The 22,681-nt window shown below is 36.5% G+C and overlaps 1 protein-coding gene across 1 annotated transcript in view; it reads left to right on the top strand.

The window, feature by feature from the left end:
* LOC128638069 (serine/threonine-protein kinase BRSK2-like) overlaps positions 1 to 22,681 on the top strand; it is a 392,907-nt gene that overhangs the window by 314,746 nt on the left and 55,480 nt on the right. The window contains exons 8-9 of the mRNA XM_053689937.1: positions 1,584 to 1,730; positions 1,903 to 1,934. Coding sequence (XP_053545912.1) covers positions 1,584 to 1,730; positions 1,903 to 1,934 — 179 coding nt within the window. The remainder of the gene's footprint in view (positions 1 to 1,583; positions 1,731 to 1,902; positions 1,935 to 22,681) is intronic.

Genomic DNA, 22,681 nt, shown 5'->3' with positions numbered 1-22,681 from the left:
AAACAGCCCACAGCTCACCAGACCATACAAATGTTTGAATTCAGTTCCACGGTCCTCCCAGAGCTGCCCATCCGTCTTAGCACTCACTTGCAACATTCACCGCTTATTCAGCTTATTTCCAAGCTCACCGTCACTTGCACAACTTTACCAAAAACTGCATTTGGACACTTTGTCGAAACTTCAATTCTCATCAAGGTAAGCGTGGCTCCGTTATCGTCTACACTCTGGCATAGCACGCCACCTTACAAACAGGGGCGTGACTTCAACGCTACGCGCGTTTCACCCTTCTCATTTGTCTAGGGCTTTCTCACACGTCATTCGCATTTCCTCTTGCTCCTACAGCTCTTTTTAAAACAGTTCTCCTTTTTAAATACCTTAAATAGTCAAGATGCTGAAGCTCCACCATTTCATACTGGATGCCGCCATCTTGGAGCTTAGGTATCCTCAGACACTGTGTGGTGCACATTGTGATCTTTTTGGAGACAGTATAATTTGTTAAGGGTTAGTGTGTGTGTCTGTGTGTGTGTATATATATATATATATATATATATAAAACACGGAAGGGAACTGCACTCTCATACCGGACCGGGTACACATCCCATGACTCTGCAACATGCTCAGCCCTGGGTGCCACTGGCACTCACAGGAAGCTGTGCTGTCCCCAGAGTCACAAGCAGTTAACCCCAGACAGGTCTGGGTGCAAGAACCATAGGGAAAATTACAAAACAAATTAATACAATAAACAGAGAAAACCCAGCACTCACTTACAAGCTCTCAGCTTGTAAGTGCCTGTGCACCCTTCCCTTGTTCCCAGTTTGTTTGGATTTGAAAGCTTGCATTGTGTGGCTGTTTTAGGGTCCCAGGTATTGGAAAGGACCTTGACGAGGTATCTGGGCTTGTCCCATTTGGCCAGATGCGGTAACTAACCTTTCCATTTTTGCTTTTAAATCTTAGCTGAGAGCTTGTGAGTGAGTGCTGGGTTTTCTCTGTGTGATATATTATATATATATATATATATATATATATATATATATATATATAATATATCACAATGCAGCTGCTGCAAAAATGTAAAGCTCCTGCTCTGTATTGTGGATCCTAACATGAAGAACATAATATAGTTGTCAAAAAGTAGGCAACCTCACTGATCTATAAATACACACTGCTTCTGTCACAGGGTTTGTTAATACCTGTACTCCAAAATGGCCGCCCCAGGGATGAAGAGGCAAAGTTCACCATCTGGCAACTTTTAGCGGTTAAAGTATTAAAAAACGGCTCCAGCAAAGGAGGAAAAGCAATAGCACAGTGAGTAGTAACTATGCTATTGTAGTTGTGCCCAGCAGTTTAATATCTCTTAAAGTGTTTGTTAAAATATTGGTCACACTTATCACACTTGTTCCAATGACATATTAAATACCTAGATGGCCCTGATAAACTTAATGTAATTTACTTTAGTCTTCATTCAGATACATTTTCAGTGGTAAAAGTTTGAAAGATCAGACTATAACAAGTTGTAGTTGTTAGGGTGATACCATTAAAATATAAATTAGATGACACTATATACTTAATTATTTATCTTGCAGGGTGCGTTGCCGTTTGATGATGATAACTTGCGCCAATTACTAGAAAAAGTAAAGCGTGGGGTATTTCATATGCCACATTTCATCCCGCCAGACTGTCAGAATCTGCTGCGGGGTATGATAGAGGTGGAGCCAGAAAAGCGCCTCAGTGTTAGTAACGTATCTTTTTTATACAATTTTTCAAATTATTTTTAAATCTGAGTGCATTTTCTTTCTCTTCTTTGCTCATAACCTACCTTTCACTCTGATCTACCTTTCAGTTTTTAATATGAAGACAGTTTTCCATAACCCTTGCTTATACATGTCTATTATATTCTTGCAGTTAGACCAGATACAGAAGCATTCATGGTACTTGTAAGTATTAAATCTTTATGAATATTGTAAGCCACAGTCTTGTACCCATGTCTGCTGTTTATATAGAGTGTTCACCGGCCCAGAAAACATCATATTAATTTAACATATATATAAAAATGACCTTGTTAAATTTATATTTGTTATTGTACGTACTGTACATAAATCAGTGCTGGACAAATAAAGACAGGAGCGAATGTACTTGAAATTATATTTCTTGCTCCTATCAGTTTTGATTCTTCTTATATTATTTATTTAAAACTGTCCCCTTGCTCCTCAAAAAAAGTAATAATTGTCTACTAGTGTTTCTGTATGGCTCCTTACCCCCGAGGTGGTTACATCTCTAGGTTAAAGTGACAGTAAACACATTGTAAATACAAGACATTTCTATAGTGTAGCTATAGAATAACATATCAGCTAAATCTAAATATTTTTAAAACAAACATCCTTTTGCTTCAATTGTTTACAGTAACCAAACTCCGCCCACTATTTGCCTTATTTGTAAAAGCCAATCTGGTCTTCAGTTTGCAGACAACAAAGCTAGTCGTGGTCTTAAAGGGACATAATACTCATATGCTAAATCACATGAAAGTGATGCAGTATATCTGTAAAAAGTTGACAGGAAAATATCACCTGAGCATCTCTATGTAAAAAAGGAAGATATTTTACCTCACAATCTCCTCAGCTCAGCAGAGTAAGTTCTGTGTAAAAAGTTATACTCAGCTGCAGCCCAGCTGCAGGTAAAAAAAAAAAAAATGAAGAAATGAACAGCAGCCAATCAGCATTAACAGTGCTGAGGTCATGAACTCTTTTACTGTGATCTCATGAGATTTGACTTAACTCTCATGAGATTTCATAGTAAACTTCCTTAAACTGAATAGGGAAATAAAATGAGTGTGCACGTAAGCTCACTCCCTTAGCTGTCCCGGGACAGACTTACTGATTTGCTGCTTAGAAGTCCTTTACAATGGGATGTGGCTACTGAGAAATTTTTTAGGTAAAATATCTTTCTTTTTTACATAGAGATATTCAGGTGATATTTTCTAGTCAGCTTTTTACAGCTATGCTGCATCACTCTCAAGTGTTTAAACATTTGGGTATCATGGTCCTTTAATGTTCTGTTTTGCAGTTGTTATCAGCTAAAGCCAAGCAAAGAAAGATGTGTAGCAGGGGGCATTTCAAGTTCTGATAATCAGAAAATTGTGTATTTTCAAAACTAAATTACATAGAAAGGGGCCAAAATAAATAATGAAAGTGTATTTCAAAGTTGTTTCATTACACAAAACTAAACATTTTATATAAAAAAACCTTAAAGGTGTTTACAGTCCCTGAGACTCAAAACCAGCATTCATTCAATATTATTCTTTAGATTGTCAATCATTCATTAGCCATATGTACCAAGTTAATCATTTAGTTTTCAATAATGATTTTGTATTGCACTTTACACAACCTTAAAGGGACAGTCTACCATAGAATTGTTATTGTTTTAAAAGATAGATAATCCCTTTATTACCCATTCCTCAGTTTTACATAACCAACACAGTTATATTAATACACTTTTTACCTCTGTGATTACCTTGTATCTAAGAACCTTCTTCCAGCCCCCTGATCACATGACTGTAACTGTTTATTATCTACTGTCTTGCAGTTAGCATTGTGTTGGGCTAAATCTTAAATAACCCCCTGTGCCTGTACACAGTGTTATCTATATGGCCCACGTGTACTTTGTCTCTTTGTGTTGAAAAGGAATTTAAAAATCCTGTGATAAGAGGCAGCCCTCAAGGGTTTAGAAATTAGCATATGAGTCTGCCTAGGTTTAGTTTAAACTAAGAATACTAAGAGAAAAAAGCAAATTTGATGATAAAAGTAAATTTGAAAGTTGATTAAAATTACATGTCCTATCTGAATAATGAAAGTTTAATTTCGACTACACTGTCCCTTTAATCTATTCGTTACAGATACAACTTAGTGACACATTTCTGTCATTCCTTTAACATCTCTAACCCATTTCTTATCATTATTTTGGTGGGGGGGTTTTCCTGTGGAGGTAACCACACAAATTGGTCCTGATTACAAGACTTGTGCTAATGATAGTGCGAGATGCAAAAAGCAGTATTTTTGGACCATGCAAACATTATCACACAACTTGTCTATGGTAGTCTATGGTAAACCACATTTACCAGAGAACGCACAAAATATTGTTGATATTACAAGTTGAAAGTCAAAGGTTACACTTGAGTAAAAGCCCAAATAGCATTAGAAGAATTAGCACCACCGCACCACTTGAGACCTTAAAGGGACATAATACTCATATGCTAAATCACTTGAAACTGATGCAGTATAACTGTAAAAAGCTGACAGGAAAATATCACCTGAGCATCTCTGTGTAAAAAAGGAAGATATTTTACCTCACAATCTCCTCAGCTCAGCAGAGTAAGTTCTGTGTAAAAAGTTATACTTCACCTGCTCGCAGCTGCAGGTAAAAATAAAAAAAAATGAAGAAATGAACAGCAGCCAATCAGCATCAGCAGTGCTGAGGTCATGAACTCTTTCTGTGATCTCATGAGATTTCACTTAACTCTCATGAGATTTCATAGTAAGCTTCCTTTACCTGATTGGTGAAATAATATGAGAGTTCACGAGGCTCATCCTTTCAGCTGTCCCAGGACAGACACACTAAAATGCTGCTTAGAAATCCTTTACAATGGGAGGTGGCTACTGAGGAACTTTTGAGGTAAAATATCTTTCTTTTTTACATAGAGATGTTCAGGAGATATTTTCTAGTCAGGTTTTTACAGCTATGCTGCATCACTTTCAAGTGTTTAAACATTTGGGTATTATGGCCCTTTAAGTAAAGGGTTACATTTTCTTTTTACAAAATACATTAAAAACATATTAAAATAAAGTATTACACTCATATTTTTGTTTTGTTTTTTCATTTTTGTATTTAAATGTATGTTTTCTAACATTTCTGCATATTTTATATAAATAGGTAGAAATGAAGACATCCAAGGATTGAATGTTGCATGTTTTGTAAAACTGTCTAAAATTCTGATTTTAGAGAGGGGTGTTGTGGTTAATATTGGCGATATGCCCATGATTATCAGCACAAAGTGCATCTAGTTAAAGTAAAATACACAAAACAAAAACATAAATAAATCAGACATCCAATATAAGTGTATTATACAATATCCACCCATTTACATTTTCTCAGTTTCTCCCAGTTATTTTTATACTTCCTTGGAGAAACTACGTTCTGACACCAATTGCAGAATGCTGTAAGCAATTTCTGCCAGGTGATTGTTTTTAATAAAATTAGGACATACAAGTATAGGAAACTCAAATATTCATTTGACAAACAAGACCTTCCTTTTTTAAAGGGGGATAATGCACATTTTTTATGTTACATTTAAAAAAAGAATGTTCCTGTAGTGAATAAACCAACTTTATTGTAATTATCTACCAATGAACAATAAAGTCCTTAAACCCAGGTGCACATAATAAGGCACTTTTACCTAAATTTTTCACACAAAACATATTTAACATATTACACAGCTACTCTCTTATATGTATGATAGGAATGTTTTGAATAATATATAACTTTAAATAAGGGGCCTTATGAGATGCCTATATGCCCTCGACTGGATCGCTTATTAAATTCATGTACTGGTTTCACAAAGTGAAGCTGGTATCAAGCTAAAGAAACTCACCGCTGACCCTGCAACACTTTGTCATGCCCACTTATCTTATATCTTCCCATTCCATGATATTTGTTTTGTAGTATAAAGAGATCTACCTTCATACAAAATATGCAACAATAGAAATGCTTATAGTGTTCAGATTGGAAAAATATTATTTTTATATTAATTGTTTGTATTTATTTATGTTTAACCCTTTCATGACAGGGTTAATTTGTCTACATCGGAACAACGTTCAGCTGTAAACAAATTGAAATCCCGCCATTGTGCATGCGATCGCAAGATGTCAATGATGGGATTGGGTCAGGGGAGCATCCCTATGACGCTAGGCACGCCCTCAGACCGCGATTGCATGCTGGAAGGGCCGTTGGCTTCAGGACAGCCAAACGTCTAGGACGTTCTATTCCTTCCTAACTGGGCTAAAGCCCTGTGTGGTTAGGATGGAATAGAATGTCAGAACGGAGTTAAAAGGTTAAATATTATGACAGTCCATCAAAATGCTTGGCCAAATGTGTACCAAGTCCAAATAAATAGTTTTTGACACAATTAAAAATGAATACATAATGCAATTTCATGATGGTAAGGTATACAACTTTAAAACATTCAGATGACCAATAAGCTGTATTAATTCAGTAGAATACTGTGTATGCCTAGAGAAAAGCATAGTGTATAATAAATGGTTTTCCTATCTAGGGGAGGTGGTATTCAAGCTTGGAGCTTGTAATTCTGCTTGATTTTATTTATAATTATATTTATTAGAGGTTTGTTGGCCATTGAAGTCCACTCATCTCTGGCAAGATTTTGATACTGGTTTGCTATATTTATTCCATTCTATACATGTTTATTTTAATAATAGCAAACTGGATGGAATAAAACGTCCTATGTTCTTTTTTTCTATTTAGATCTGACTACAGTGTTAGTGATAATTGCTACTTAAAAATCTCTAGCAGAGCACAGTAAACATAATATTTGCTAAACTGCTGGACAGCTGAGAAGTATAACATTGAAAACCCCAACCCTAAAGCAAGACCTAAGTCACAGTGAATGTGCACTCCTGGTGCTTTTATGCTTTATAGCTGAGATGACCAGTTGGTGTCTCATGGACACATGCAGCCTCTTACACTAATAATTGAAGTTCCTAGAAAAAAAGCATGTGTGCCATAGTTTTGTGGCCCCTGGAAAAAGTGGAACTATAAATGTGAGCTTTGGAGACTTCTGGTTGGTAGGCAAACAAGGTGGCTATAATCCAAAAGAACCTTCTGGAGGGTGCCCTGCAAACGTACCTAATTGTGGAAAAGTTCTACTGGACATTTTTAAGAAATATATAATTATTTGTGCGTTTCATAGCTAGAAATGTATACATGTCCTTTACAGCTTTTAAAATATTATTTGCTGCCCCATGTGTTAGGTCTTGGCCATCACTGCTTATTGGATAACACATTCTAAAAATCTGGAATGTTGTATTTTTACGTACTCAATCATGTTTCTTTAATCTGCAGTGTTTTCTTATGACCCTTTGGTTATATTTCCTTGTATTCTCTCACTTAGGGCCTGATAATTTAAAACTGGCCGACATGGAGAGAAATCTTGCCAAATGTTTGGAAGTTGTTTTTTTAGCATTATTTTGTAAAGTAGGTGTCTCTCCTTCACATCCAGAACTCCGCATAGAGAGAGCTAAACAGTTCTCAAGAAACAAATGGCCTTTTTAAAAGATTTTGAGGGACCTTATGGTACTGTCAAGACGTGTTAGATCATCTCGCCAAAGTGGAGAGCTTTACATCATCAGGCCCCTACTCATAAGCTTAATTGCCCTTTATTTCCTCACTGCTCAAGTGGTCTATTTTGATAACAAAAGCAGTCTGATTTTTTTCTATTTAAGTCTTTTTCTTTAACTAAAAAATCATATGATATGACAACATATAATATTTATAATATTTAGCAGACTTAAACATGTTGGGCTAAATTAGAAGTCGAGCGATACATTTAGGGCCACATTACAAGTGGAGCGCTATTAAATGATCGTTAACTGCACTAGAAGTTTGCATTTTGCGAGCTTCAGGTTGTGCTCATATTATGAGTTGAACTGTTTTTGCCCGCGCTATACCTGGAGAAGCGCAAAAAGTCGAACTTAGAAGCCGATCGCATATTCTCATGTGTGCTAATCCGACATGTAAATATGAATATTTCACATTCCAAAGTTCTTGACATAGAAGAATTCCTAAATAAATAAATATTTTTACATATATCTGATAGTATTTTGGTACTATATATATATATATATATATATATATATACACACACACAGTGTATGTATATATATATATATATATATATAAAATTAGGCAAAGTGGCACACACCATCTATCCAGCAGCCTGGTGCATTGCAACAGAAGTGAATACAGGCAAAGTCCAGAACACAAACCTGGCTTAAGGGTATATTGCGTCCAGAGAAAAGCAGGCAACACAGAAAACTTTGTAACAAGCCTTTTAATCCACAACGTGTAAATTAATTGGACCTTAACCCATAACGTTTCGGTTCTGAAATGAACCTTTCTTTCATGTAATTAGCAAGAGTCCATGAGCTAGTGACGTATGGGATATACATTCCTACCAGGAGGGGCAAAGTTTCCCAAACCTCAAAATGCCCACAAATACACCCCTCACCACACCCACAAATCAGTTTTACAAACTTTGCCTCCTATGGAGGTGGTGAAGTAAGTTTGTGCTAGATTCTACGTTGATATGCGCTCCGCAGCAGGTTGGAGCCCGGTTTTCCTCTCAGCGTGCAGTGAATGTCAGAGGGATGTGAGGAGAGTATTGCCTATTTGAATTCAATGATCTCCTTCTACGGGGTCTATTTCATAGGTTCTCTGTTATCGGTCGTAGAGATTCATCTCTTACCTCCCTTTTCAGATCGACGATATACTCTTATTTATATACCATTACCTCTGCTGATTTTCGTTTCAGTACTGGTTTGGCTTTCTACAACATGTAGATGAGTGTCCTGGGGTAAGTAAGTCTTATTTTCTGTGACACTCTAAGCTATGGTTGGGCACTTTTTTTATAAAGTTCTAAATATATGTATTCAAACATTTATTTGCCTTGACTCAGGATGTTCAACGTTCCTTATTTCAGACAGTCAGTTTCATATTTGGGATAATGCATATGAATAAATAAAAAAATTTCTTACCTTAAAATTTGTCTTTTTCCCTGTGGGCTGTTAGGCTTGCGGGGGCTGAAAATGCTTCATTTTATTGCGTCATTCTTGGCGCAGACTTTTTTGGCGCAAAATTTTTTTTCTGTTTCCGGCGTCATACGTGTCGCCGGAAGTTGCGTCATTTTTTACGTTCTTTTGCGCCAAAAGTGTCGGCATTCCGGGATGTGGCGTCATTTTTGGCGCCAAGAGCATTTAGGCGCCAAATAATGTGGGCGTCATTTTTGGTGCTAAAAAAATATGGGCGTCACTATTGTCTCCACATTATTTAAGTCTCATTATTTATTGCTTCTGGTTGCTAGAAGCTTGTTCACTGGCATTTTTTCCCATTCCTGAAACTGTCATTTAAGGAATTTGATCAATTTTGCTTTATATGTTGTTTTTTCTATTACATATTGCAAGATGTCCCACGTTGAAACTGAGTCAGAAGATACTTCTGGAAAATCGCTGCCTGGGGCTGGAGCTACCAAAGCTAAGTGTATCTACTGTAAACTTATGGTATCTGTTCATCCAGCTGTTGTTTGTACTGTTTGTCATGACAAACTTGTTAATGCAGATAATATTTCCTTTAGTACTGTTACATTACCTGTTGCTGTTCCGTCAACATCTAATACTCAGAGTGTTCCTGATAACATAAGAGATTTTGTTTTTAAATCCATTAAGAAGGCTATGTCTGTTATTCCTCCTTCTAGTAAACGTAAAAAGTCTTTTAAAACTTCTCATTTTTCAGATGAATTTTTAAATGAACATCATCATTCTGATTCTGATAATGGTTCTTCTGGCTCAGAGGATTCTGTCTCAGAGGTTGATGCTGATAAATCTTCATATTTATTTAAAATGGAATTTATTCGTTCTTTACTTAAAGAAGTCCTAATTGCATTAGAAATTGAGGATTCTGGTCCTCTTGATACTAATTCTAAACGTTTAGATAAGGTTTTTAAATCTCCTGTAGTTATTCCAGAAGTTTTTCCTGTCCCTAGTGCTATTTCTGAAGTATTTTCCAGGGAATGGAATAATTTGGGTAATTCATTTACTCCTTCTAAACGTTTTAATCAATTATATTCTGTGCCATCTGACAGATTAGAGTTTTGGGACAAAATCCCTAAGGTTGATGGGGCTGTCTCTACTCTTGCTAAGCGTACTACTATTCCTACGGCAGATGGTACTTCCTTTAAGGATCCTTTAGATAGGAAAATTGAATCCTTTCTAAGAAAAGCTTACTTGTGTTCAGGTAATCTTCTTAGACCTGCTATATCTTTAGCGGATGTTGCTGCAGCTTCAACTTTTTGGTTAGAAGCTTTAGCGCAACAAGTAACAGATCATAATTCTCATAGCATTATTATTCTTCTTCAACATGCTAATAATTTTATTTGTGATGCCATCTTTGATATCATTAGAGTTGATGTCAGGTATATGTCTCTAGCTATTTTAGCTAGAAGAGCTTTATGGCTTAAAACTTGGAATGCTGATATGTCTTCTAAGTCTACTCTGCTTTCCCTTTCTTTCCAGGGTAATAAATTGTTTGGTTCTCAGTTGGATTCTATTATCTCAACTGTTACTGGAGGGAAAGGAACTTTTTTACCACAGGATAAAAAATCTAAAGGTAAATTTAGGTCTAATAATCGTTTTTCGTTCCTTTCGTCACAACAAGGAACAAAAACCTGATCCTTCATCCTCAGGAGCGGTATCAGTTTGGAAACCATCTCCAGTCTGGAATAAATCCAAGCCTTTTAGAAAATCAAAGCCAGCTCCTAAGTCCACATGAAGGTGCGGCCCTCATTCCAGCTCAGCTGGTAGGGGGCAGATTACGTTTTTTCAAAGAAATTTGGATCAATTCCGTTCACAATCTTTGGATTCAGAACATTGTTTCAGAAGGGTACAGAATTGGCTTCAAGATAAGGCCTCCTGCAAAGAGATTTTTTCTTTCCCGTGTCCCAGTAAACCCAGCGAAGGCTCAAGCATTTTTGAAATGTGTTTCAGATCTAGAGTTGGCTGGAGTAATTATGCCAGTTCCAGTTCTGGAACAGGGGCTGGGGTTTTATTCAAATCTCTTCATTGTACCAAAGAAGGAGAATTCCTTCAGACCAGTTCTGGATCTAAAAATATTGAATCGTTATGTAAGGATACCAACATTCAAAATGGTAACTGTAAGGACTATCCTGCCTTTTGTTCAGCAAGGGCATTATATGTCTACAATAGATTTACAGGATGCATATCTGCATATTCCGATTCATCCAGATCACTATCAGTTTCTGAGATTCTCTTTCCTAGACAAGCATTACCAGTTTGTGGCTCTGCCGTTTGGCCTAGCTACAGCTCCAAGAATTTTTACGAAGGTTCTCAGTACCCTTCTGTCTGTAATCAGAGAACAGGATATTGTGGTATTTCCTTATTTGGACGATATCTTGGTACTTGCTCAGTCTTCACATTTAGCAGAATCTCATACGAATCGATTTGTGTTTTTTCTTCAACATCATGGTTGGAGGATCAATTTACCAAAAAGTTCATTGATTCCTCAGACACAGGTAACCTTTTTAGGTTTCCAGATAGATTCAGTGTTACACAAAGATATCTCAATTAATATCTTTAAAACCGATTGTACGACACTCTCTGACGTGGTGGACAGATCACCATCGTTTAGTTCAGGGGGCTTCTTTTGTTCTTCCGACCTGGACTGTAATTTCAACAGATGCAAGTCTTACAGGTTGGGGAGCTGTGTGGGGGTCTCTGACAGCACAAGGGGTTTGGGAATCTCAGGAGGTGAGATTACCGATCAATATTTTGGAACTCCGTGCAATTTTCAGAGCTCTTCAGTCTTGGCCTCTTCTAAAGAGAGAATCGTTCATTTGTTTTAAGACAGACAATGTCACAACTGTGGCATACATCAATCATCAAGGAGGGACTTACAGTCCTCTGGCTATGAAAGAAGTATCTCGAATTCTTGTATGGGCGGAATCCAGCTCCTGTCTAGTTTCTGCGGTTCATATCCCAGGTATAGACAATTGGGAAGCGGATTATCTCAGTCGCCAAACGTTACATCCGGGCAAATGGTCTCTTCACCCAGAGGTATTTCTTCAGTTTGTTCAAATGTGGGGACTTCCAGAAATAGATTTGATGGCCTCTCATCTAAACAAGAAACTTCCCAGGTATCTGTCCAGATCCAGGGATCCTCAAGCGGTAGCAGTGGATGCATTGTCACTTCCTTGGAAGTATCATCCTGCCTATATCTTTCCGCCTCTAGTTCTTCTTCCAAGAGTAATCTCCAAAATTCTGAAGGAATACTCGTTTGTTCTGCTGGTAGCTCCAGCATGGCCTCACAGGTTTTTGTATGCGGATCTTGTCCGGATGGCCTCTTGCCAACCGTGGACTCTTCCGTTAAGGCCAGATCTTCTGTCGCAAGGTCCTTTTTTCCATCAGGATCTCAAATCCTTAAATTTAAAGGTATGGAGATTGAACGCTTGATTCTTAGTCAAAGAGGTTTCTCTGACTCTGTGATTAATACTATGTTACAGGCTCGTAAATCTGTATCTAGGGAGATATATTATAGAGTCTGGAAGACTTATTTTTCTTGGTGTCTTTCTCATCATTTTTCCTGGCATTCTTTTAGAATTCCGAGAATTTTTCAGTTTCTTCAGGATGGTTTGGATAAGGTTTGTCTGCAAGTTCCTTGAAAGGACAAATCTCTGCTTTTTCTGTTCTTTTTCACAGAAAGATTGCTAATCTTCCTGATATTCATTGTTTTGTACAAGCTTTGGTTCGTATAAAACCTGTCATTAAGTCAATTTCTCCTCCTTGGAGTTTGAATTTGGTTCTGAGGGCTCTTCAAGCTCCTCCGTTCGAACCTATGCATTCATTGGACATTAAATTACTTTCTTGGAAAGTTTTGTTCCTTTTGGCCATCTCTTCTGCCAGAAGAGTTTCTGTTTTATCTGCTCTTTCTTGTGAGTCTCCTTTTCTGATTTTTCACCAGGATAAGGCGGTGTTGCGAACTTCTTTTCAGTTTTTACCTAAGGTTGTGAATTCCAACAACATTAGTAGAGAAATTGTGGTTCCTTCATTATGTCCTAATCCTAAGAATTCTAAGGAGAAATCATTGCATTCTTTGGATGTAGTTAGAGTTTTGAAATATTATGTTGAAGCTACTAAGAATTTCCAAAAGACTTCTAGTCTATTTGTTATCTTTTCCGGTTCTAGGAAAGGTCAGAAGGCCTCTGCCATTTCTTTGGCATCTTGGTTGAAATCTTTAATTCATCATGCTTATGTCGAGTCGGGTAAAACTCCGCCTCAAAGGATTACAGCTCATTCTACTAGGTCAGTTTCTACTTCCTGGGCGTTTAGGAATGAAGCTTCGGTTGATTAGATTTGCAAAGCAGCAACTTGGTCTTCTTTGCATACTTTTACTAAATTCTACCATTTTGATGTGTTTTCTTCTTCTGAAGCTGTCTTTGGTAGAAAAGTACTTCAGGCAGCTGTTTCAGTTTGAATCTTCTGCTTATATTTTCAGTTTTTTTCTTTATAAGATTTAAACTTTATTTTTGGGTGTGGATTTTTTTCAGCGGAATTGGCTGTCTTTATTTTATCCCTCCCTCTCTAGTGACTCTTGCGTGGAAGATCCACATCTTGGGTAGTCATTATCCCATACGTCACTAGCTCATGGACTCTTGCTAATTACATGAAAGAAAACATAATTTATGTAAGAACTTACCTGATAAATTCATTTCTTTCATATTAGCAAGAGTCCATGAGGCCCACCCTTTTTTTGTGGTGGTTATGATTTTTTTTATATAAAGCACAATTATTCCAATTCCTTATATTTATGCTTCGCACTTTTTTCTTATCACCCCACTTCTTGGCTATTCGTTAAACTGATTTGTGGGTGTGGTGAGGGGTGTATTTATAGGCATTTTGAGGTTTGGGAAACTTTGCCCCTCCTGGTAGGAATGTATATCCCATACGTCACTAGCTCATGGACTCTTGCTAATATGAAAGAAATGAATTTATCAGGTAAGTTCTTACATAAATTATGTTTTCTCAAATGGAGCCCATGGAAGACATGGATAGAATATCAAGTTGCTCACTACTTTTAGCGGGGTCCAGCCATACTGCTATTGCTATCATTAGTGCACCACTTGTAATCTAGCCCTTTTTTGGGTAATATTTATATAAATCTTAGTGTTTAATAAGGTTTTTTTCTAAGGGAATTTGTAGAATACAGTATGATGAGAGAGCCAAATGAATCATATTACTGTGTGTTTTATGTGTATATGAAAATGGTATCTTAAGACACAGGAAGATAAAGACTTATAGATACATAACCATATTTATTCTTTAGTTCCATCTATGTGTTGTTAGCTAGTGCATTTTAATCAGAAATAGGTTTTATTTCTACATCTAAATAAAAAAACAAAAAACCTGAAGCACCATTTAGCTTAAAGGACATGAAACCCAAATGTTTTCTTTCATGATTCCAATAGAGTATACAATTTTCCAGTTTTCTTCTTATATCCATTTTCTTTAATCTCTTGATATCCTTTGTTGAAGAGCAACTACTGGGAGCTAGCTGACCATATTGGCTGAGCTAATGACAAGAGGCATATATGTGCCTCCACCAATCAGCAACTAGCTGCCAATAGTGCATTGTTGCTCCTGAGCCAGTAGAGGATCAACTCAACAGAGGGCCCTGGTGCAAAGATTTTTTTTGCCCCCTACAAAGGTAACTCATTAATAAGCAAAAGTAATAATATAGATGCTTCTCTGTATAATGATTTTGAGAAACACACTATAATGAGCATGTAGCACTTTCATACTAAGTGTGTATACACTGGCAGTGAGCACTGTGTTCTGATGCAAGTTTCTATACACTATACCCTGATAAGTAAACTCTGATAAATATGCTGTGTTGTATAATTAGGGAATATATAATATTGAGTATCTATACACAGATAATGACCACATAAGCACACGCCTATATATTGACTGGTTGCAATGGACCCCCGCACTTGAGCCCTGGGGCCACTGCATCTGCTGCACCAATGGTAGTTTTGCCCCTATCCTGAGCCTACCTATATATGCTTTCCAGCAAACTATCAATTGAGAGCAAAGTAAAATTAGATAATAAAAATAAATTGGAAAGTTGTTTAAAATGACATGTTCTATCTGAATCACACACAAAAAATTACTTTACTGTCCATTCAAGTCTATAAAGATTTATTCAATCAGGAGTGACTCTATAATTTGACCAGATGGGATGACGGGACCCAGGCAGCATTTGACTGGGTGGTACATAGGGAGAGCGTATTCTGGCCAATAGCATGTTTTTAAGAGAAATGTTTTTCATATGGGATCCATCATCATCTAGGTATAAGCATCATCTCATGTGAAACTTCATTCTGCTGTGCTTTAATCTTTGAGATTGCTGCATGTGGTTGGGTTTAGACTGTAGTGGACCGTGAGTTGCGAGGGGAGTCATCTCATTCTTGGACCCAGGCATTACAATATCCCTCCCTGTCTTCAGTAACCAACATAAACCACATATGTCCACACAACAGCATAGACACAATAAAAGAATCAATAAAAGATTATAATCAATACAAATGCATAATAAGAATCAAATTAAAAATAACTGATCTGAGGTTGTTCTAATCCATAACAATAACCACAGGTAATTTCAATTGCAGTCCGCATCAATGAAGATTATTCACACTCTCTATTGATCCACCTCAATCATCAGCTTATATGCGCTTGTCCTAAAACATAAATAATGTACAGTAGTGCTCCCTACAATAAGACAAGTCTGGGTGTCTTCCCAACTTAAAGCCACACAATGAAAATGAGATAACCTGGTAACATTGATTTCCAAGACCACTAATCCTTTTTCCTTTTGTAAAGATGTGTTTAGTACTAATTTGTATTATTTATTCATCTTGACCTGTTTATTTTTTGTATCTGTTATTGTGTGTACATATGTGGTTTATGTTGTTATTGAATAGAATGTTATAAAATAATTAAGATATATAGCTTTTAAAGGGACACTGTACCCAATTTTTTTCTTTTGTGATTCAGATAGAGCATGATATTTTAAGCAACTTTCTAATTTACTCCAATTATCAAATTTTCTTTATTCTCTTGGTATCTTTATTTAAAATGCAAGAATGTAAGTTTAGATGCCGGCCCATTTTTGGTGAACAACCTGGGTTGTCCTTGCTGATTGGTGGATAAATTCATCCACCAATAAAAAACTGCTGTCCAGAGTGCTGAACCAAGAAAAAAAGCTTAGATGCCTTCTTTTTCAAATAAAGATAGCAAGAGAATGAAGAAAAATTGATAATAATAGTAAATTAGAAAGTTGCTTAAAATTGCATGCTCTATCTAAATCACGAAAGAAAAAATTTGGGTTCAGTGTCCCTTTAAGATTTGGAGGCTATGTTTATTTAGTTTGAGATGAGGTCATTACTTTTTTTGCTCAGTATGTGTGTCACTTGTAAAATATAATATTAGGTGTATATGTAAGAAAACTATGTCCGTGTGTGCATGTGTGGGTATGAGTGTGTGTGTGTGTATATATATATATATATATATATATATATATAAATAAATAATAGATATAATTTGATATATGGTTAAAAAAATCTATTTAGCCCGATTTTCATATTATAAACATTTAGGTTCTAAATCATAGCCAGAAGAAAATAGATTCATGGCTTTCTGATTTCTTTTAGGTTCTAAATTAAGTAATAATGATATGTTCATGGTTTACTAACTCCTTAAATTATCAATCTGTAACGTTACTCCGTCAATTAAACCAGTCATAACTTGGGCCGCTCACAAACCTTACATTAGAGGTCTACTAATTAAAGAGAAAAACATTTTCCTAAAAAAGACCAGAATGGTAACAATAACGCTTCAGAAGGAAATAGAAGAATTAGAAAAGAGTCACAGATCTACAATGTCCGACCAGACCTTAACCACACTGACCAATAAAAGAAAAGAACTCAATAAAATATTAACCGACAACTCTATGAGAGCTATTAGCAAACTGAAATCATACTATTTCCTACACGCAAACAAACCAGATAGATTTTTAGCTAATAAATTGAGAGAGAAAACTAAATCCTTCACAATCACACAATTACAAAAATCAGACGGAGCCTTGACATCCCACCCACGAGAAATTGTAGAATATTTTGCCCAATACTATGAGGCCCTTTATGATGGAAAGAAAGTTTTACATACACCACAGATAACACAATTGAGTCAAAACCTTCTTGAACTAGCAAAACTCCCAAGTTTAGGCGAACAAGATGCAAAAACCCTAGATGCAGACATCACATTGGCAGAAATAGCTTCCGCAATCAAAGAGCTCAAGATAGGTAAAGCGGCGGGCCCGGATGGGTTTTCTGGAGATTACTTCAAATTGTTTAAAACAGATCTGTATGCCCACCTTCACAAATTTTGTAATGATGCGCTAAACGGTACTCCAATCCCCTCAGAACTCCTTCAGGCGAAAATTATAGTGATCCCAAAGCCAGGAAAAAACCCCAAGATAGCCTCAAATTACAGACCAATCTCATTGATCAATCAAGACGTAAAGATTTTCACCAAAATCTTGGCAAACAGACTTAAACACCTTTTGCCCTCATTAATCCACCCTGATCAGGTGGGCTTCATTAAAGATCGTGAAGCACCGGATAATGTCCGTCGCACACTGGCCCTGGTTGAATATCTGAAAGAAACAAAAACGCCTTCTCTGCTCCTTTCCTTGGACGCGGAGAAGGCGTTTGACAGGGTGGATTGGATATATATGATAGAGATCTTAGAACAGTTTGGATTTGGGGATAAATTTATCGGGGCGGTTAAAAATATATACTCTAACCCAAGAGCCACAATCAGAGCGGCGGGATACCAATCTAGGCCGATACAAATTCTAAATGGTACGCGCCAGGGATGCCCCCTTTCACCACTTTTATTTGCGCTATGCGTGGAACCACTGGCAGCATGCATCCGAAATTCACAATATATCCATGGTGTTAAACTGAACATAGGGGAATTTAAATTATCACTATTTGCGGATGACATCCTGCTAACACTCTCCAAACCCATGCTTTCTCTACCCAATCTCTATAAGATATTAGACGATTTCTCTCGGATTTCTGGCTTCAAAATAAATTCTGATAAGTGTGAGGCTCTCCCCCTTTTTTTACCAGCTCAAACTCGGAAACTAATAGAAACTAATTTTGATTTTAAATGGGCCAAGCACTCTATTAAATATTTGGGAATATATATCACCGACACCCTAGACGCATTATATAAAGCTAACTACTCACCGATCATCAAAAATATAAGATCTGACCTGAACAAATGGAAAAAAGGATGTTTCTCGTGGGTGGGAAGACAAGTAGCAATAAAAATGAATGTTCTACCCCGACTATTGTACCTATTTAGGGCCCTTCCTATCAAAATACCACTAAAAGACTTAGAAGACCTACAGTCTGAGTTCCTCAGATTTATCCGAGGCCACAAAACAACTAGAATACCTGCTAACATATTAAATTTGCATAAGCAACTAGGGGGAATAGGGGTTCCCAACCTACGTGACTATTACCAGGCCGCTAGATTAGCGCAAAATACACTACTAGGGAAAGACTGTCGCAACTTAACATGGCCAAATATTGAAGCAGAAATAGGAGGATATAGTAACCCAGGAGACATCCTTTGGACCCCCTCAAATGCCAAACTTCAACCTCTATCCAAACTTAAAACAACAGAATACACTAAAACTATTTGGAGAACACTGACTAAATCACTGAGATTAATTCCACCACATTCAACCGTAATACCACTGGGTCTGTTGCTACCGCTAGAATTTCGAAAACAGCTGTCAAAATGGGAAAACAAAGGTCTATATAGGGTGGCGGACTTCTTAGACAAGGGGAAAATACTAACCTACCTACAATTAAGAGACAAAATTAACCCCAATATACTGCAATGGTTCTTGTACCACCAAATATCACACTCGATACATAAATATAGACAAAATTCTCCCCATATCCCATACACCATCCTAGAGCAAATCATACTATCGCCAGGCAGAAACAAAAAAATGATCTCAAACTTATACCTAGCTATCCAAAAAGCGAAAAACCTTAAAAAACAAAAACTACACATTACCTGGGAACAGGATCTAGATATAACATATAACGAAGAGGAATGGGAACAAATATTCTTTTCATTGGGCAAAAGCCTATTAGGAGCTGACCTAGTTGAAAACGCAATAAAAACGGCTTACAGATGGTACCTCACACCATTAAAAACTTCACATTACACCCCACAGAATAATAGAATGTGTTATCGAGGTTGTTTAGGGTTAGGCACTTACTTGCATATGTGGTGGGAATGCCCGAAGATTAGACCTATATGGGATAAACTAGAACAGCTGATCAAGAATACACTAGATGACACATTCACACTCTCAGCCGCCAAGGCCTTGCTTCACATTCCAATAGATTCATTTAACTCGGCCACTAACAGATGGATTAATATAGTATGCACAGCCACTAGATTATGCATAGCTAGAAGGTGGAGAGAAGGTGCTTTGGAATGGAGTGAAATACTTGACAAAATAGAGAATATATACACTATCTCTGAATCAGCAGCTTGGTTACAGGGTACCTCTGCAAGCTTTCAAAATATCTGGATACACTGGATAATGAAAAAACATTCATAGAGGGGAATGTCTGAACTATTTTTACAGAATTTTTTTTTTTCTTTTTCTATACTAAGAGAAACATACTCTAACAGCTACCAAAAAGACGACTCTGCATGACGGAAAAAAGTTTTCAGTTAGAAGTTAGGCCAAGTTGAAGGGTCTTAAGGGAGGGGAGTTGGGGGGGGGGTGGGTGGTCGGGATAGTTCTTCATTTATTAGTGGGCTTAAAAGACAACCCAAGGGTTGTTATTCTTAACACAATTGGGAAACAGTATATTCTGCAGAGACAAATTGTATCATTGTACTCAAATGATTAATATCACACCCTATTGTAATGATACATATTGTGAATGTATTGCATTTTTTTGTTGTGATCCCTCAATAAAAATTATTTCAACTAAATTATCAATCTGAATATATTGCTTAAAATTAAATGGAATTATCAAAATGATTTAGACTGCCTATATATGGCTTTTGTAGGTATGTGATACCCTAATAAGTTTAAAATATTAATACATTCAATAGTTTAATATATATTCAGAAAGGAAATGCTTTATTTAGTGCATATGCACAGAATCACCCCCTGGCTAGTTTATTTTGACTATTTTAGGCATTTGGCAGAAGAGGGGCTCAGGAGACTATCAGATAATATCAAGCCAAACACACATCTGCCTGGCGCCATCCACATTTTCATCTCTCGCACTGCACACAAGAAGAATAATAAACGGTTGTATTATCTCCAGAAAATCCCTTACAACTGTAATTTTTTTGTGGAACAGGAAACCTTATTATTTTCAGCTCTTAAAACTGTGAAAAGTGTTTAAGAACATTATTAATCATTACACCAAGCTAACAAGATGAGTATTAACACAGAATATATAAATATATTTTAATTTAATTAACAAAAAAATTATAATACTGAATCCCTAGAGAGAGCAATAAGAGGATTTCCGTATCTACTTTTTCAATAATAATCATCTAGCTTTATTCGTTTTGTTCTGTTTCTTGCTGGAGGTACTTTTAGGCCAATGTTTTGTAATGTGTACTGATTTATTCAGCTGTATAGGATATGTACTGTAGCTACAAAAGATATTCAACTTAGTTTTATTCAATTTGATGGCAAAATAACAGTGCTTTAGATTTGAAGCTCAAGAATAAGAAAAAATAAATTTAAATTGCAATGTGGCTAAAGAATCAGCATTGCACTTTAAAATATGTTTTCTCTGTATTATGTCAAGTTAAAGGGACATTCGGATGCAAAATTTGCATGCTGTAATATTTAGAGCGTGTCATTTTTGAGTTACTGATCCAGTAAATGGGTTAAAGACATAGGTAAATCCCATGAGATCACTAAATAATTTTTGCATTCATTATACCCCCAACGGCAACTCCAGTATAGGTAAAGTCTGATATGGGATCTGCAAGTGACAGTGCCTGGTGGTCCTATATGGGATCAGGAGTGACAGTTCCTGGTGGTTTCCTCCTTGGGAATGACAATATTTGTAGGTTCTGGGCAGAACTTTACCTGTGTGTTTAACCCCTTTGTACAGTTTAAATAAATAGCTAGTATAGGTAATAAAATCAATGACACGTTCTAACAAATTGGAGCATGTTTTACATCAGAATGCCCATTTAAGGAACAATTTCAAAGCTAGGAGAAAGAGTTGAAGACAAAGAATGAAATACTCATGTAATCTTCTGGCTGTAAAAGCATCCAGCTCTAAAGTGGTAATATCCAAAAATCAGATATCTCTCTGTAGTGACTCACAGAGAACCAAGGCCTCATCCAATCAAAATAAGGAGGAGTGGCTTAAAAACTGAAAACCAACTGTGTGTATTAGTAGCTGAACTTTAAGTTCCCTGGTGTATGGTGATGATGCACAATAGCAACCACAATGCCCATAACTACAGTATAATAAATCAGGAGTTCTAAAATGTACCATGAAAACCTAAACAAAAAGGGTCCAATAGACCACCACCATACACTAAAGAGCAGCTATTAGTCCTTATGATACGCTCATCTTTATTAACCACAACTAGTAATCTACTAATATGGAGTGGTACAAATAGCATAGCCCCTGTAGTATTATTTTCTTCATGAAAAAATACAACCTGCAAAAAATCTACTTTTAATATATCAACTGCCCCTTAATTCTGGGATAGGTTGTGGTTTTTATAGAGTTGAAGTGATCCATAAGCAGAGTATTTGCCCCTGAAGCATATTCCATATTAGAATATCGTAAGCCTCCTTTTAGTATGTGATTTTTATCTATAGTTAATGTCTTAATCACTGGTCCTGGATATATCTATTTAAACTAATAGGAACAATACTCTAGATGGAGAAATTACAGCAAGTAAATAAATCTATCTGCACTGTATTATGACTGTATTATGATTATTTCAAGTGACGTGGCTATATCGAGTGTGCGTTTCATTCTCTGATTTAAGGAATATCTTAAGAAGCTGGAGTAAAGGGATCTTTCTCGACACCTATTTTATTTTTTTCCAATAATTACCTTATCTGTTTTTCAACAAGTTATATAGCTGCAATAACCTTTTGAGATTTGTAATTATAGGGATGTGACGCATTGAGCGGTCTCACCAAAGGAACAATCACGCTTTACAATTATTGGTCAATAATCACTAGCTCTATACGTTATTCCTGCATGCTTTTTCTGATTGGTCGATTACCATGAGTAGAAGAATTGTTGACTTGTAAATGGTTAATGGACTTTGCTAACACCTCTCTTGTGGTGTCAGTAGATTACTGTCATTAGCGTTCATAGTAACTGAAGAATATTACTGGAGACTTATCTGGAAAAAAAACTTAAAGAACATATTGCAGTTAATCATGCTTGATGGGCTCTTAATTCTAGAACCCTTTTACATAGCAAAATGCAGAAAGGCTGTCATTAGTCTGAGCATTGATTGAAATTGTTGCTGAACCACACATTGTTCTGCAAACCATCTGTGCTGCTGAGCCTTTGCCCAATGTATTCCATTGTATCAGTGCAATAGGATGTCAGTTTGGGAAATATTGTCCTGTAATATGTGGTTTGCTATTGCACCTGCTTTAAGACTATACGTATCAAAGACTATTCTGTATTCTGTACATTGCCAAACTGTTTTCTATT

The sequence above is a fragment of the Bombina bombina genome, chromosome 8 (assembly GCF_027579735.1).
Source record: "Bombina bombina isolate aBomBom1 chromosome 8, aBomBom1.pri, whole genome shotgun sequence".
Lineage (NCBI taxonomy): Eukaryota > Metazoa > Chordata > Amphibia > Anura > Bombinatoridae > Bombina > Bombina bombina.
The sequence above is the reverse complement of the archived record's forward strand: the minus strand, read 5'-3'. Positions and strand labels throughout refer to the sequence as shown.